This window comes from Haemorhous mexicanus, chromosome 15, assembly GCF_027477595.1.
Source record: "Haemorhous mexicanus isolate bHaeMex1 chromosome 15, bHaeMex1.pri, whole genome shotgun sequence".
NCBI classification, from domain to species: domain Eukaryota; kingdom Metazoa; phylum Chordata; class Aves; order Passeriformes; family Fringillidae; genus Haemorhous; species Haemorhous mexicanus.
In genome coordinates this window covers 7095334-7112248 of record NC_082355.1, presented here as the reverse complement: position 1 = coordinate 7112248, position 16915 = coordinate 7095334, and the positions used below count along the sequence as shown (strand labels likewise).

At 47.4% G+C, this 16915-nt stretch overlaps 1 protein-coding gene across 3 annotated transcripts in view; it reads right to left on the bottom strand.

Annotated features, from left to right (window-relative positions):
* MGAT4B (alpha-1,3-mannosyl-glycoprotein 4-beta-N-acetylglucosaminyltransferase B) overlaps positions 1 to 16915 on the bottom strand; it is a 50793-nt gene that overhangs the window by 6040 nt on the left and 27838 nt on the right. For 2 of the 3 annotated variants that reach the window (XM_059860083.1, XM_059860084.1), the window contains exons 2-9: positions 9430 to 9609; positions 8599 to 8739; positions 7635 to 7768; positions 5136 to 5182; positions 2923 to 3036; positions 2413 to 2488; positions 1926 to 2040; positions 1051 to 1181 (exon numbers count right to left, since the gene is read on the bottom strand). In XM_059860083.1, coding sequence (XP_059716066.1) covers positions 1051 to 1181; positions 1926 to 2040; positions 2413 to 2488; positions 2923 to 3036; positions 5136 to 5182; positions 7635 to 7768; positions 8599 to 8739; positions 9430 to 9609 — 938 coding nt within the window. The remainder of the gene's footprint in view (positions 1 to 1050; positions 1182 to 1925; positions 2041 to 2412; positions 2489 to 2922; positions 3037 to 5135; positions 5183 to 7634; positions 7769 to 8598; positions 8740 to 9429; positions 9610 to 16915) is intronic. The other variant, XM_059860085.1, reaches the window with a different exon arrangement.

The window sequence follows — 16915 nt, the reverse complement described above, 5'->3', positions numbered from 1 at the left end:
GAACTGCCAGGAGGATTCAGTGGACATCATCTGAGACTGGTCCTGCTGCACAAGGGGTACTGGAACCAATGCCATGTCCTGTGCCAGGGATCAGGCCAAATTAAACCACATCCTTGCCCCAATTCTGCAGAGCTCTGAGGATGGTCCATCCTCCCAGCACATAAATACAATACTAATTCCCAGAGTGACCACTTGCTCTGGCATTTATCACCACAACATGGCTGTCACCATGAAGTCTGTTCCAAGCCACCGGCTCTGAGCTCTGCACAGCGACTCTGCTGCTTGTTCTCCACCGGGGAGGAGGGCAAGCAAGCATTTGTAAATACAGTATGTTCAGAGAGAAGACAGGAGAGTATCTGGTGCTGAGCTCATCTTACATCTGCTGCCACAGACACTCCGCCTCTGCCCTTCCCACTCGCTTTAGCCCCTTGCTGCTGGAGTTCAAACACAACCTCCACAGGGCACAGGGGCTTATGGCTCTGCAAAAGGAATGGCAGCACAAAAGCAGAGCCCATTTCACCTCTCTGCACCTTCCTAGAAACCCTGAGCTTTGTGTGATCTGGCTTCATTCTGGCAGACTGTGCAAGGAGGGTTTGCTCTGGGCTGTCAGGGGTGAGCTCTCTGGGCAGTGTCCATGTGTGCTCCAGGCAGGTACAGCCCATGGATCCAGTGTCAAAGGGTTACTCTGGGGTTGCAGTCAGCGAGTGGGAAACGGCTTCAGGGAGAGGAGCACACCAGAATGCAAAACAACATAGAAGAACTGGGAATGACTCCTGTCCTCGAGGGCTGCAGGTGGAATACCCTATTAGTGCTTAGATGCAGAAATAATGCCTTTCCTGGCAGCTGCAGACTACAAAAGCCTGAACTCCCAGGTCTCCACTTACACAATCCACAAGGACACCCTGCAGCATGCTCCACAGGGATGGCACAGCTCGGTGCAAAGTCATTTAGCACAAGAGCTCACAGAAAAGAACCTCAGGAGGCACAGCCAAGTGTACATTTGCCCACACACAACAGAACATTTCCCTCCAACAGAGGTTGTTTACGTACTGCATCTTTCTCGGGGTTGCAGACTTTCACCCAGAGGATGTGATCCAGCAGCCAGTCAATGGGTTTGTCCTTATAGAACATCAGGATGAACTCCACAATCAAACTCAGATCCAGAGACTTGAACATTTTTCCTAGAGCACAAAGAGAGAGAAAGAGGAGCTATGGTACAAAATGGTCTAGAATCAGAGCTGGGAAAGAAAAAATTGGGAGACTGGGCTGTGAAGGTTAGCTGTGTCTATCCTTGTAAAGGAAACAACACGTGGCTCCTGTTTATGTACCAGCACTGCTAAAATTGCTAATACAGTTCCGGATTTAATATTTGTTGCAGAATTAGAAAGCATTAGAGTCTCACAGGTCATAACAGTATCAAAAGGTCTAAAACTCTCCCATTCAGTAAAGAGAAACAAGGATGAAAAATGCAGCCAGCTGCAGGACAGACCATTTCCTGCCCTGAGAACTACAAGTTTTAAGCCAATCAAACGAGTATCCAAAATAACAGATCAAGCTGCTACTGCAACCATGTACTGCTGTTCCCAAAATAATTCTGGGCTGATGCAAACTTCCTTTTGCACACTCTTAGGCAAATCCAGATCCCATCCAGCCTAAAAGCTACTGGCCGTATCTAAGCTGTTTGGCTGTCGGCTGAGCCACTCACCAGGTTTATTTTTACTTAAAGTGAGCATCAGCAGTACCAGCTGTGAGGATCTTTCTCCCCTGTGCTAACACAAGGGTCGCTGCAAAAATAGGAGGGGATCAAGTCCTGATATTTTACCATCTTGTGGGGACGATTTCTGGGGCCAAGAATGTAGTGCTGGCAAGAGCAAGCAGGCTCTTGTGCCTTGTGCCTGATAGAACTGAGTGGGGGAGAACATTACCAATGAACCCCAGCTGAGAGAACTCCAGGATCATCCACTCTTCAGAGGGCTGCTGCAAGGCAAAGTTCTTCATTGTGCTGAGATAGTTTGGTTTGGCCACAATGTCATCCTCCAGCTGCAAGACAAAAGGGCACAGTGCCAATGTCCCACCCAGGTCCCAGCAACCTCTCTCTATGCAGAGCAATCACGCTATAGACCGGAGCTTTGGCACAGACCCAGTTTATTCTGGAAGGTGCTCCAAGCACTTTTTTTTCACTCAATCTAACAGGTAAGAGAAACAAGAACTTCTGCCTTTCCTAAATGGGAGGTTTCCAAGTCTAAAAGTATTTTAAAAACCCAGTTTTTGAACCTATGTGGTTAAAACCTTCTCCCACGCTGCTGCATCACAGAATTGGATATATTCTTTGCTCTCTCTAAACTGGTAAGAGCCAATACAGTGAACTCACAGATACATCCATCTTCCCTCCAGCACCAGTACCAAACCCACCTGCACATAATAAATGCCTTTGGACTGGGCATACATCATTAAAAAGCAGTAGTCCAGGTTCTGCTTTGTCCTCCATCTGCAAGAGACAAAGACAATGGGAGCATCAGTCTCTGCTGGGATAGTGGCTGCTCCAGGGAGCCTGCCCAGGTTGGGCTGGAGATGGGAGGCACAGCCCTGGGAGGCAGAGGGGATGGCATATGGCCTCTCCCTTTGGTCCCTGGTCAGCTAACAGTTACTGGAAATCTCAAGGACTTGTGAAATTAAGATAATTTGGGTTAAAATCAGCTCCTCACTTTGTGATGGAAACACCACAAGGCTTTTGCCAAGCCTGGAAAAATTGGTGCCAGTTCATCCCCTGTCACCAAATTGTGTCCTTCCAGATCTTGGATAATTCAAACTTAAAGTCCTTGCCTGGCCCTGCAGAAGAGCTTTCCCTGCTGGAGTCAGAGAGGAACTTGCTACAGTTCCTTAATTCAGGGCTTGATTGTTTATAAGCTCACTCATTCTTACCTGACTCTTTCCTTGGGGTCTCCAAAGGATTCCCGCAGGTGGGAGAAATCAGGATAGAAATGTGGAGATGGGGAAATTACCTCCAGGAGACCTGAGTGTATTTCCTTCGGGAATCTGAGGGAGAAAAGCAGCAGTAAACAAATACCTCCATGTTTGACACAACATTTTGTAGATCAAATCACTGGGTAAACACTGAGCCACAGAACCAAACGAAAAACAGCCTCTAAGGTATAACTTCCCTGGTGTCTAGTGCACTTTCATAAAAAGACATCAGCAGGGCTTAACATGGACTTTTTACGTTATCTTCTCTCTCCCACAGTCTCTAATAGCCCCATGTGCATATGCTCCCCACCAGCATCCTCCTACCTCCTGCACACATACACAGGTCAGCTTTAAAGACCAGCCCTGAGCACCACGTACTCCTTACAGGATTAAATGACCTCCAAAGTGGTTCAGCAAAGAAAGGACTTGGCACTACAGGCGTTTAGAGATTTTCCAAATGCATCAGTAATTAAAATTAATTTTGCCAAGGTTGTGCTATACATTTCTGCTAAGTTCCTTAAAACACTGCTGTGCTGTAGTTCAGAGAGCCAGCAGGAAGTCTACCTAGCTCTCTTATGCTGATAAAATCAGCATCTACTTTTCTTATAATATGGCTAAGAAACCTTTAAAGAGTCGAACCCCAACAGAAAATAATGTCACCCATCTGAGAAGCAGGCACCTACATCAGCCTTGCAAGCAATACCCTGGGACTGCTCTAACTGTGAGAGATAAGCAGGAAAACCAGTTATTTTTACACTGCCTTTTCGAGAACATTTGGTGCAAGGCTGATTTCCTCTGTTTATGCAGAGCCTGGAGGACGGGAGATGGGGCAAAGGGAGACAAAGCAGTGACACTGCCAGAAACTTCTCACTTTTCCCCTTCCTTAGTCCTTCCTTGGGACAAGCAGGTCTTTCAGCTAACATTTTCAAATCTTCCCTTCTCCAGGCAGCAGTGAAACAGCAGCTTCTCACCGAGCTGACAAAACATTGCAGTAAAGCAGCAACAGCTTCCTCCCTCCTGCTAGAGAAGCCCAGCCTGCCCTGGCCCCACACCATCTCCATTCTATTAGGAAGAAAAATAATTTCAGTGACTCAGGGAGGGGCAGGAGGCACTGGAGAGGGGGATGATGAGAAATCAAATCATTAAGCCAATTAAAGTTTCGGGACTTCTACGCAGAGGCACTCTCTGCAGCAGTGCCTGGTAATTTCATCAGAACCCATCGAACAATCAGTCCATTATCCGCGGTGAGTGCGTCCTCCTGCCTGCGGGCACAAGGAGGGGAGTCCTGCCAGCTCCCGCACTGCAAGATGGAGGGCCCAGTTTCAGCTCTTTTGCAAGTGCCCAGGAGCACAACCCTCCCCACGCTGGTCCCAGCCCCTCTGCCACCATTGGCTCGGGGACAAGGGGCGCTGGCAGGATGTGCTCGCTGCCCTTTCTCTTCTCCTCGGTGCGGTGACTGCGATTCTTTGGCAAGGAGCAACCGCAGGAGCTGGACGGGAGTCACCGCCCCTCCTTCACCACCTTTTCTCTGCCTCGGAGCTCTGGTGCCGTTAGCGCCTGGAGCGGCTCGTGGTTAATAATTGTTAATAATCCATCACCAGCTCCTGCTCAAACAGCCACCGCCGAAGCTGCAAAAGCTACTGAGGCTGCAGGACATAAATAACAGCCAGCACCGGAGACAAGTGTAACTAGAGCCTGGAACAAGGGGAAAACAAACAGGCTGGAGAGGGAAGATGGATCATGGATTTTAAAGCAAAATAAGGCAGGAGCATTCATGTATGCTTACTACACTGCCCAACCTGCACAGAGCAAGTACAGGGCTGCAGCAGACACTGAAACAACTGCCAGGATAGCTGTAAATCTAAACAATCCATCTCCTCACAATGTCCCAGGGCAGAAGGAGCAAAACAGAACGAAATGACCGTGTGTGTTAAATACTACAAGCACAAAGCAGCCTCCTGGAAGCTACATACGGGATGCACTTCAGAACAAGCAGAACGTGGAAGAAGCATTAGCAAAGACAGCACAAAGTCTAAAAAGAGGAAACAACTCCAAGCAACAACAACAAAATACAAAAGGGAAGCAGAAAAGTGTGCTTCTCCTTAATGAAGCCGTTCCCTGGCCTTGCTGCAGGCACAGGCTGTACACTGAAGCCATTTGGAAGTGCTTACAAGTTTTTGATATTTTCTGCCACTCCGGCTGTGTACTGTGGATCTGTCTGAAAACAAAAGAAAAGCACTGTTAGACCCTTCAGCCTCAGCCTGTGTCCCCCATGGCTCAGAAATCTTCTTCAACACACCCCAGGGTACTGTCAGCACATCTATATCATCTTTATTCATCTTCATGTCTCCTTTTATCCAGCTTTACTGCTCTCACATGCTGACAGGCTCCCAGGAGCCCTTCTCTGTGGTCAGTGTTAACCAGAGGCATCACACACCAAAATCCATCCCAAAGGACACAAGATCCTGCACATCTTTCCCACGTGCTCTCTTGGCACTTCTGCCCCAGCCAGCACCAAGTGTTTGCACAAGTTTTAACCTCTGGGCTATTTATTTTTTCCCTAGGCACGCTGGCTTGCATCCAAGAGAATTTTCTTGGCAGAGAATACTCTGTACCCTTTGGTGAAAAACAGGAGTCTATTTATAAGTTTTTCATTTCAGGTTAATTTTGACACTTTTCATCCTACAGCCCCAGTTTGTTCCCACAATCAGTGTGGCATCCCATAACATTTGGGAGACAAAGGTGGCCAGCACCTCTCACTGCTGTCTGCGGGCGAGGTACAGGGACAGGCACTGGACAGAAACCATCTGCACAGTGACAGGGAAACAAAGCCCCAGAGCCAAGGGCAGGGACCCACGAGCAAAATCTGTTCCTGTTTCCTGGTGGTGGCACTGGTTTGGGCAGCCATAGGGACCATGAGGCTGCATGTCCTGGGCGGATCTGCCGAGGCAGCACCACAGAAGCCGGGACCAGCTGCTGCTGCATTGGCATCGGGCGAGGTGAGAATGAGACACCGGGATGTGTGTCACAGGCTGAGCACAGCACTTCTGTGCTGGCACAGAGACAAGGGAGGGTTTTCTCGAGAGGAAAAGGTCCCTTTCCTAAACAGGGCTTGGAGTCCCAGCGCTGGACTGAATTCTTATCTCAGCGTGCCAAGAAAACAGCAATGGGAAAAACAAAAGCAGGAAAGATGCTCCTGGTCTTGGCAAGAACCATGCAGCTCCACTCCAAGTGTCTGAAGCAGTGGGTTGGTGACAACTGAGCCAGCCATCTCACCCCAGGGCTCCCCTCAGGCAGCTGAGGAAGCCCCTGCTCCCCCAGGCAGCCCAGACACTGTGGGTGACACCTGCAGAGGCCAGCAGTGACACTTGGGAATGAGAAGTCCCTATCCCAGAAAGGACACTCAATTTCTGCACTTGTGCTGAGTGTCCAAATTACTCAGCATTTGCTTCAGGTTCCCCCTCTCCACTACTTACTCTTTATCTCATGCCCAAGGAGCTCCAACAAGTGCAGGTACATGAAGAAATACTTTGGGAAGAGGCAGAGCAGGCACAGCAGTGGCAGACACTTGCACAGAAGGATGTTGTGCAGCTCCAAGACCAAACTTGGCCAAAGGAATCTGCAACAACTATATCTGTTGTTCATTTTCCTCATCATAGGAAAATCAGAAGCTGCCATCACAGAATGGCCTTATTTTTAAGTCAACTAAAGTAGTATTGCTGCAGTCCAAAACAGGAGCTGGTCTGGGTAAAGTTGCTTAAAACCTCTCACGCTTCAGCTTACCCACTGCAAAAACAGTCACCAAACTTGTCCTGGCTCCAAGGGAGACAAATGACAGCCAGGACCAAACTCTGTCCTGGGCCCCTTGGGCTGCACCCATCTATGCACACCTTCTCTCTGGACAAAATACCAGCCAGAGCCCTGAAGGCCAAATGCTACTCAAAATGTCAAATTATGGGTGAACAGGCAGCAAACCCGGGCATTCATCTTTGTTCTGCTCCCCGTAACAGGCTACTGAGGTTTATCTTTCTCACCGGATTTCTGGAAATTAAGACAAATGCACTTCAGGCTCAAGAAAATAATCCTGAGAGGAAAGCCATGGAGAAAAATAACCATCTAAACCCATAGATAAAAGCAGTTCTTGCAGATTAATGTATCAAGGCTTTTTAGCCCTTGGATTCAGCAACTGACTCCAGGCACCAATACAAAGAGGCATATCGGACTCAAGCCCAAATTACCAACTCTTGGGTTTCAACAGGGGTTTAGTGCTGTGTTGGTGTTGTGTTACAGGTATGTGGAGACACAGAGCTGCTGCAGGAGCAGGTCTGAGAGCTCTCCTGGTCATGGGACTGCTCCAGCTCACTTTGTGGATATCCATTCAAGCACCCTGCAGGAAGCATCATGGTTTAGGTGAGCTGTGCCACACCTGTAGCTGCTAACGGGACATCTTTGCCTGCTCACATCCTGATCCTCTCTGGTCCAACCAGCATTTCATTTTGGGCAAGACACACCTGCCAATCCCAGTGGATGGCAGCCCAAGGCCAAGCTTATCTACCCAGCAAGTGGCAGAGCTGGTGTCTGGGTGGGCAGCATCCTGTTTGGCACCGAGTCTGGCAGACAGTGGGATGGGGGCCAGGGAAAGGGGGCAAACTGGCAAAGCTCTGTCTTACCTCAGCAATGAGGACAACGATGACAGAGTCCTCCTTCTCCTGCTGAGTGAGCTCTGAGATGAGGGAGTTGAGGGTGTCGGTGAGGTAGGAATGCACCTCCCGCTTCACGCTGGGGATTCCCATCACGACGGACACTGTTCAGGGCCACGGAGAGATTTTAGAGAAGGGGCTGTGTTGGACACTGCTCTGCTCCCATGACAGTTCACCTGATCAGTGCCAGGCTCTGCCATTAAAAGCCAGCAGCGAGCAGCAGGTTGGTGGGTTCCTGGGCTATGCAGGGTTCCCACACTCCTGTCCTCAGCCCAGTGCCAGCCAGCAGCACCCCAGCGAGCTGGGCTGGCAGGGCACCCACGGGCAGTCAGATATGCTCTGCTGTTTGTCCCTGAAAGAATGATCTCTAAGGAAACACCACAGATCCCTCCCCCTCCCAGGGGCCTTTTCAACTTGTGAGCAGCAACTTGAAGATCACCTCTTGTTCTCCAAACTCCTCCCATGGCCCAAAGCACTCCAATTTAGTAGGTGCAAGTCAGGTCTTTGGTGTTGGGTTTGGATTTGGGAGCAGGGGGAATCATCAAGTAACCAAAGTCCTGTTACCAATGGGATTTGTCTCCTTAGTTTGATTACAGTCTCCATGAAGCACCCTACAAACTATGCTTTCATCTGAAGCCCTTCCAGGCAAAGTCTAGAGCACTCTGGATATGGAAAGCGGCAAACAACACCTGGCAGAAGCATCAAGAACATTTTAGGACCAGTCAAGAGCACAGACAGCACTCCCCTGTAGACTTGCAGGCGTGACATAGCTCACCCACCCCACATGTCACCATAACCAGGGAAGCTTGCATGATGCATGCAGCCCTTCCTCCAGTCCTGCTCGTATCTGTGCCACAGGCAGGCCCGGAGGAAAGGGGAAGGACAGGCACCAAGGTGAAGAAGAGCAGCAGAAGCAGCACTAATTCCCATTTACCTCCAGTGCGCCCCTGTCCCACATGCACGGCTGGCTGCAGACTGTTCTCCTTTGACAGCAAATGTGGCAAATGATGGAAGATGGTGGGAAGGTGCAGCACATTCTTGTTGGTGATATTCCACAGTTTTAACTTGGTTTCGTCTTAAAAAGGAAAAGGGAATCAATTGCAAGGCACGGCAGGTAGGAAGAGACTGCAAGGCAAAAAGCCTTTTTACAGCAGCCTGGCCACCCGAGACTACTGCTGGGTTATAAAAAATCAGGCCAACCTTTAACATGGTACCACAAACCCAATTAAAGTTCAGCAGGAGCCAGGAGGGCCTTAAAGAAGTCCCAAAATATTTGGGAAGGAGAGGGGAGAATGAAGATAAAATGAAGGTCAAATCAGATCTTTCTGTTGAGATCCAATTTTCTTCAACCAAGCAAATTAAAAAAAAAAAAAAAAAAAAAAAAAAAAGAACAAATAAATTGGTGAGGGGTGCTCAGCCAGCCTAACTCCTTCCTCCCCCCTCTCTTTGGATACCTATTTTCCATATGGGTTGAATACAGCCATAGGAAACAGAGTGTATGACTTGCAAGGGAGAAAAAAAAGCTTGTAAGCAAGCAAATTGGCAAATATCCTCGGCAGAGGCAAATCCGTGTTTAATGATGCTTCTGCACCTCTAATTAAACAGGAGTTTAAGAGCTCCCAAGTCTCTCTGAAGTCCACAATTTGCTCGTGCTGGGGAAGAGAAGAGCAGGTCCTGTCCGCAGCCCTGCGCACACACACCTCTCTACCTCCTCATAAGAAACAGCTTGAACACAGCCCCAGATCCTCAAGGCCTGTTTATTCACCAGATAAGCTGCTCCAGGTCCGGTTTATGTCCCGCAGGGCCTGCTTCTCTGACAGGGCTCTCTTGATCTCCTCCAGGACCAGGTTGAGCTCCTTGGAGCGCTTCAGGCTCTCCTGCTCGGCCGTGTGCAGCCGGTCCCTGAGCGCGAGGAACTCCCGCTGGTAGATGTCCACAACGTCACCTGAGGATGGAGAAGAGAGAGAAGCTTAGTCCTCTGTGCTCAGGAGGGTTTCACTCATATCTCCCTTGCCTCCCCAGCCCTTCAGTTATGGATTTAGGGAGCCGTGGTCCAGCACGCACCCATTGGCGAAAGGGTCACGGGGAGGGCAGTTTAAGTTCACAACTACAATAATAAAGCTATTTCCATTTTTCCTCTTTCAGCTTGGGTTTCTGGGCCATGTAGAAATAGAATCATGAATAGTTTGGGCTGGAAAAAAACCTCTGAGATCATTGAGTCCAACCATTAACCCAGCAATGCCATGACCATCACTAAACCACCAAGTGCCACATCTACAGATCATTTACATCTCTTCAGAGATGGTGATTCCACCACTTCCCTGGGCAGCTTGTGTGAATGATTGGCTGGTTCCTCCTGAAGGATTTTTTCCTAATAGCCATACTATCCTTTTCTACAGGTTGAACCTTCCCAGCTTGTTTGCCCTTCTTTGGACACACAAATACAACCACATCCTGGAGGATCCTGAGTGATGGAAAGAGAGATGTTGGCAAGGGGTTATGCTGCCCTGCAGTGAGACAAGGGTGTAGACAGCACCTCCTCCAGCTTTGGAAGAGAACCCCAAATTTTAATAGTCAAAAGAGATTTTGGGACTCTAACCTCTCCAAAACACGTCAGGATAAAGAAAATCACATGGCAACAACTGCCTGGATGCTTATATGAATTCAAGTGTTTGGACACACACCTTTAGGATACATCATAAATGTATAAAAAACCCCTTCTGATAGGGTTACAAAGCTTTTTGTTTTGAAACAACATATTATCCCATGCTCTGTAAACAGAGCAATAAAACTATTAAGAGCTTTCAGTCAGAACTAACTATACAACAGCTGGGAGTGGAATCAGTGAGCCACTAATGAACCTTCCCAGGACATTTTTTCCCATTATTAATGAAACTGCTCATTAAAAATACACTTTTATCTGTGGTTATTCATTTGTTTTCAGTAAGATTATAACTCACAAGACTATACACAAAGCAGATTTATCCACTGAATAGACTCTTAACCCAAACATGACTAGGAGAGTTAATGATCAAAAATACTGCACTGGAACTTCACAACATAGGGCTAAATATAAATCAAAGCAAATGAAAAAAAATTGCATGAAAAAAACTTCTATTTCGGGGTCCATGAAGAAAAACCAAAAGGAATTTTGAAAATCATACATATCCAGCTTCAGTGCACAGAGTTTCCAAGACAACAGTGCTTCTCAGTCCAGGTACTGGTAATGCATTTGCCTAGAAAAAGTTTCCCCTATTCAGTCTTTCCCCCAAGAAAAACCTCCTTAAAGACTCACTGCTTCAGCACACTGGATCCCCCCAAGGCAGCCTGGCTCCTATTAACCTTTTGACATTATTTTCAAAGCCATGGCACACGGGGAGGGAGCAGAGGAAGTTACACCCATTTGATGACTCCGTCCATCTGACAACATGTTATTCAGAGAAATTCAAGGGAGAGACATAAACAAGACCAGTCCTTCCTTTTTCCTGTGCAGCGCTGCTCGCTTTCCACTCCCATCGAAAAAACATTTTCAAATATGCAGAAAAACAAGTTAACACCCAGCTTTGAGAGCTGCCACAGGAATTCTCAGGAGGATGTCAGGCTCTAAAAACTTGTCCCATGATGAGTGAGACCTTTACCTGCTCCTCTCAGACATAAGAATACAGCTACATTCAGCTTCCCAATACTCCACATTATAGGTTTTCCTACTTGTATCTTTGGCTGCATCTGGGAACACCAGCAAGGAACAAGTCTCACTTTCTGTTTTTGCACAACATGATGGCTTGTGCAAGGCTGGAAGCATTTGGCTCGTGGCATCCTGGGGGGTTACAATCCTGTGGATGCTATCAAAGCCAAATCACAGCTAAAGGCTGCCATTAGATCTTGTTCTGCAATACCTGGAGCAGAGTAAAGGCGAGGCTTTGCACTTAATGGCTTTTTCCAGAGCACTGCACTTCATTTGTGTCAGATTTAGAAGGGAAATGTCACTGATTATTCAGTCACTAATGACCTGCCCGCCGAAGCCAAGAGCTGTACTTTCCTTAGACTGCAATGGAGATGTGCAGTCAACCATTTGCTGCTTTTCTGGTTAATGGTTGGAAGTGAAATTGTATTTGCTTCCAGCTCTCTTGTCATATGATGTCTTTGTAGGCTTTCCATTCTTTAATTAAAATTTCATTACATTTAAAAGCTGATCGATCGTGACTGGTTCTGATGACAGCCTGGACAATCCTAGACAAAGCCTGAGATGGGTGTACAGTTTCCCATGAATTTCCAGTAATTTTGCACTTGTCGGCCTGCAATGACACGTGGCTGCAGATCTGTGCCCTCACAAAAACCCTCACCTCTCAGCCAGGGTGGGCTCTGAAAACCCACGAGGGGCAGCAGAGGATAAGGAGGGGGGATTGGCTCCCATCTCTACAAGCAAGGTTGGACACAGAAGTGATTTGCTGCTAATTAGGCTGAACAAATTTTTCAGCTAGTGTCAGTTCAGCACAGACCCTTTACATACCTTTCAAACCAGCAGCACTCCCTATCTACATATTTATTGTATTCCCTCCCAGCACAAGATAACAGAACCCTTAAAATATCCCTAGACTCAAGCACTGCAGGACAAAAACTCCTAGCTATATCTAAAAAAAAAAAAAAAAAAAAAGCTTATTTTTTTCTTGAGAGCTAACACATTTCTTTGGGCTTAAAATATACTGGTTTATGAAAGAAAGATAGTCAGCCTTAGGTGACAGGCTGCAGGACTGACCTGGGAGACCAAAACCCTTTCTAACTTGCAGCACACATGTGGAAAGAATTCATTTCTCACCTTGCCAGGGCCGATATCTGCACTCAATGGTTTTTCACAATCTGTTTTTAGAAGCAGGCTGGCTGTGAGGCTACAAGTGGGAATCAGGCATCCTCATACAAGTCAGGGCTCAGCAGGGCAGGGAAGCAGCGCTGGGCACAGCTGAGTGCCAGTCACCATCTGTCCATGCCATGCCCACTGCAGCAGCTCTGAGAGGGGATCCCTGGAGGGGGAGCAGCCCCAGGCTGAGGGACACTGGCCACAAGAGTGGCCACTGTCTGGCTTATCTGTCTGGCTGAGCATCACTCACTGACCAATGACCCCCCCCCCCCCCCCCCCCCCGCCCCCACTTTGCATAGCTGTGCCCAGACACAGCTGCCAGACTTTGTGTTTTACCTGAGAAACCTGGGCTGGGTTTGCTGAGCAACAACATAAACCACTGGGGAAGCAAAAGGCAGGGATGGCTTGAACAGGTCCTTTCAGGAGCTGGACTTAACTGATCTTAGCGGGTACCTTCTAAGCCAGAACATTCTGTGACTTCTCAGCAGCTGGGATGCAACAGCATGCAAGGGATGGGCACAGGCTGGAGGGGCTTATGGGCTGCTCCCCAGGAGCCTGTGGGTGTCCCACAGAGCTGAGCTCCTGCAGACTCCCCAAAGGATTTACCCATCTAAGACAGCAACCCCTCAATAATAAGTATTTCTCCATTATGGAGAATTCTGTGTCCTCATTCTATTCAAGTGACTCTTAAGTGCAAACTATGTTTGCTAGCAGAGGTGAGGGCTGGCACAACTGGATGCACATCCATTTTCAATTTCTGAGTGAAAGCAAAATAATCTGATCCTAAACCAGAAGACAGAGACAAAATCAGACCAGTGCCAATAAAACCCCCACCCTGAAATCTCACACAGTCATCCACACACACACACAACACGCACACACAAATGCATGTATATATATATATATATATACACATACACACACACACACACACACACACATACATACTATCGCACACAGAGTCAGGAATGTTACAATTCTGTATTTTGCATTCGTCTTTCCAACCACACTACAACCTCCCAGAGAGTCTGCAGTGCATTTTAAACATGTCCATATTTCAGTTCCAATTACTTTTGGTTTTGTTCTCCGCTGATAACTTCTCCCAGCAGAGCAGACCCATGGCTAACACCGGAGATTTCCCTCCAGTTCAATCTTTTCAAAATCAAACACACAAACACACAGTCTTTGCTAGCTGGACTTGCTTCTCATTAGGAAGACTTTCAAGAGACTTTGTTTAAAAACTAAAAACAACCCTCAAACCTCTAAACTGTTTATCTCTACAAAATCTTGGCTTCTAGAGCATAACTGCCCCTTTTGACCACTGTTGCACGAATTCCCAAAGCCTAAAGAGCAAGAAGAAGTGCAGTTCCCTTACAATGTAAATGAAGTTGGAGCAGAAAATTCATCTGCCTACAGAAAATGTCTCTATATTGACTGTTCTCCCTCATTTTATTCAAAGCACCCCTTTAAGAAATAAATGCTTTCCCCTCTCGGACTTGCAAGGGCCTGGGGGGACTGCAGAGCACACAAACAACCCTCTCCATGCTGGAGCATCTGTGTTATCAAAAAATGTTAACAGGGAAGAACAGGAACCAGGCTGGTGAGCCACTGTCCCCACCCCAGGCAGGCATCCACCCATGCTGGCCCTAGCTGCCTCCAGCCCCAGCCATTCTCAGCAGCTCCTGGAGTTAGATGGTGATTAGGGAATTTTTTTTTTTTTCCATTTTGATGTTTAATGATTTATATAATGCTGGCATGGCTCCACGCATTACACTCTAGATTGCCCTGATTGAATTGCAACATTCATTAGGTCTTTTGCTAACAGAATTTCACTGGACCATTAAAATGAATAGAAGGAGTTACTGTGCCGTGTCGGTGAATTAAATTCTGCTCGTGAGATGCACAAAAGGAGCAGTCCTGCTTTACATGGAAATCTGGTGTGCAGCACACAGGTGTGAGGCACTTTGCACACAGGTACACAGAGATTGCAGCAACTCCACAATAACCTATTTATACCATTAAAAGCAAAATGTTGCCCTTTGCTTATCTGGCTTTAAAAAGTAGAAACCAGCTCTAGAGACTCACCATAAACAAATCCCCAAATCATCCCTCAAAAAACCACCGCAAAGGGACTCTTAAGTAGCAGTAAGAAAGGACAGTTTAGCATCCAAAATACCCAAATATCAGCCCCTCCTCACCCCCCTGCCAAAGGCAGGATGATGATCGAGGTCTTTTCCTTCAGATCTAAAGAAACACAAACAGTGCTCCTGTGAGATGAGAAAGCTGAGAGACACATCACCTTCCCTTCTCTGAGCCAGCAGGTCATTGCTCCCAGTTTCAGACTCATCTTTTAAAATCATAAATATTTTGGCAGAGTGGGATGTATGCAGCCACTGAGAACCTGATTTGCATTAAGGAACTGAGCACCGAGACACACTGAGCAACAACTTAAACACTGTCAAGGGTAGAGTTTGGGGAGTGGGTGGTATCTGGCAGGGTGGGCCTCCCAAAAGGCTCCAGCAGTTGCAATTACCCTGTTGGGGGCTGATTCATCTGCACAGAAAGTGTGTTTCAGCAGTGCCATCACCACACAGCAAACACGGATGCTCTATTCAGTAAACATTATGTGACATTTAATTCTCCACTGTGTCCCAAACCACCTGGATACTCAGCCAAAGCAGACATTTTCTAGCTGCTCCTTATAAGTACACCCCAAGAATCTTAATTATAAGGTTTTAACATAAGTTTTTAAAGAAAAAAATTTTAAAGCAAAAAAAGTTTTTTAAGAAACTTTTTCAAGTTTATAAAATTATATTATGTTGTAATTTGTGGTGACCACCAAGGCAAAACGTAACATGGAAAGTAGAATCTTGAGTACCACTTGAAAGCTGATGATTTTTGTGAAGAGCTTCAGGCAGGACAGGGACTAGGGAAGGAGAGGGGTGGCATGTGGGTTTCCCAGCTCAAAGCAATCGGGCTGGGTTAGGTGGTGCTGGCACTGGCCCTCACAGGGAGGCCCAGTCAGCAGAGTCATGGAATGGTTTGGGTTGGAAGGAACTTTAAAGCTCATCTCATTCCACTCCCCTGCCATGGGCAGGGACACTTTCCACTAGACCAGGCTGCTCCAAGGCCCATCCAACCTGGCCTCAGACACTGCCAGGGATGGGGCATAATGGGCACTAGTGGTCAAAAGAGCTGTCAGAAACCAGCTATGGTTTAGCTCCTTGTGTTCATCCTCTGCCCTTTATTTACTCTTTATTTCAGTTCAGTCAGTACCTACAGCGTGTGCTATCCTGAACTGGGGCTGAATAATGTATTTTGATGTCCCCACCACCCCAATGCACCCCTCAGTGCCACCACTATGCTCCAGCTTGGAGCCTATGCTCAAGAACTGTGCTGAGTGGATGCAGAGCTGTTCTGGAGCACCAGAGTCCACAGCATCTCAGAAAAACCAGTACCCACCCTCCACACCCAGCAAAAAGGCACTAGTTGCCCAGGTGGGTGATGGCAGCAGGAAAGATCCCCCCCAGTCAGTGGATGCTCCTGTGCTGCCCCTGGGTTGGCTGTTGGGTTTGAACATCCCGTGGCATCAGCATCAGGCTGAGAGAACTCATCAGCCAGGGCAGAGGCTTATCAAAAGTCAGCCTGTCTGAAAAAATGATCCTCAAATAAAGCAAGAGCTTTCCCCAGCTCCAGTCTGGTGTTGTTTTCTTTAATATGGCCATTTAATAAGAGCCTGTGGTATATTTAACAGCATTTCAACCTTCAGCAGCTCTGTGTAATGAGATAGAAATGCAATGCATCTCTCCACCGACGGTCCCTCCCCAGGGAACACGGGCACCTTTAAGTCACTATTTCTTTTTGCAGCAGTAGGTGTTGATCATATTTTTGTTGCACAACTCCTCGCTGGAGTCTAACGTTGTCTCAGCACATACGTCATCAGAGGGAGTGAGGAAAATTCATATCCCGTGTGCCTTGTTATTCCAAAGTATGAACTAGGGTTTACATTGAAGAGTCAGTTCAGACAACATGCACACAGGTATTTCAAAAAATAAGCTTTTTGTTTTGCTTCAGAAGTCCTAAGTTGTAAGTTTTCAGAGATGGGGATGAGTAGATTTCCCATTATGGGGATGCTGAAACACAACACAGATGGTGGACATTCCAATTCCCCATTCCTAGGAGGAGAGCAAGTCACAGGGGCACCTGTGCCCAAATCCAAAGGATCCCCAGGGGGGATGTAGGCGCCAAAGCATGGATGTAGAAACTCAGAAATTAGGAATGTGAACAGCAACGCCCATCACCTCTGCCTAAAATGCCTTGGATCAGGGCAGAGGATGCAGCAGAAGCTGTCAGACTGCTCTTGGGTACCTGCAGAGCAGGTTTGGGATCTCTTTCT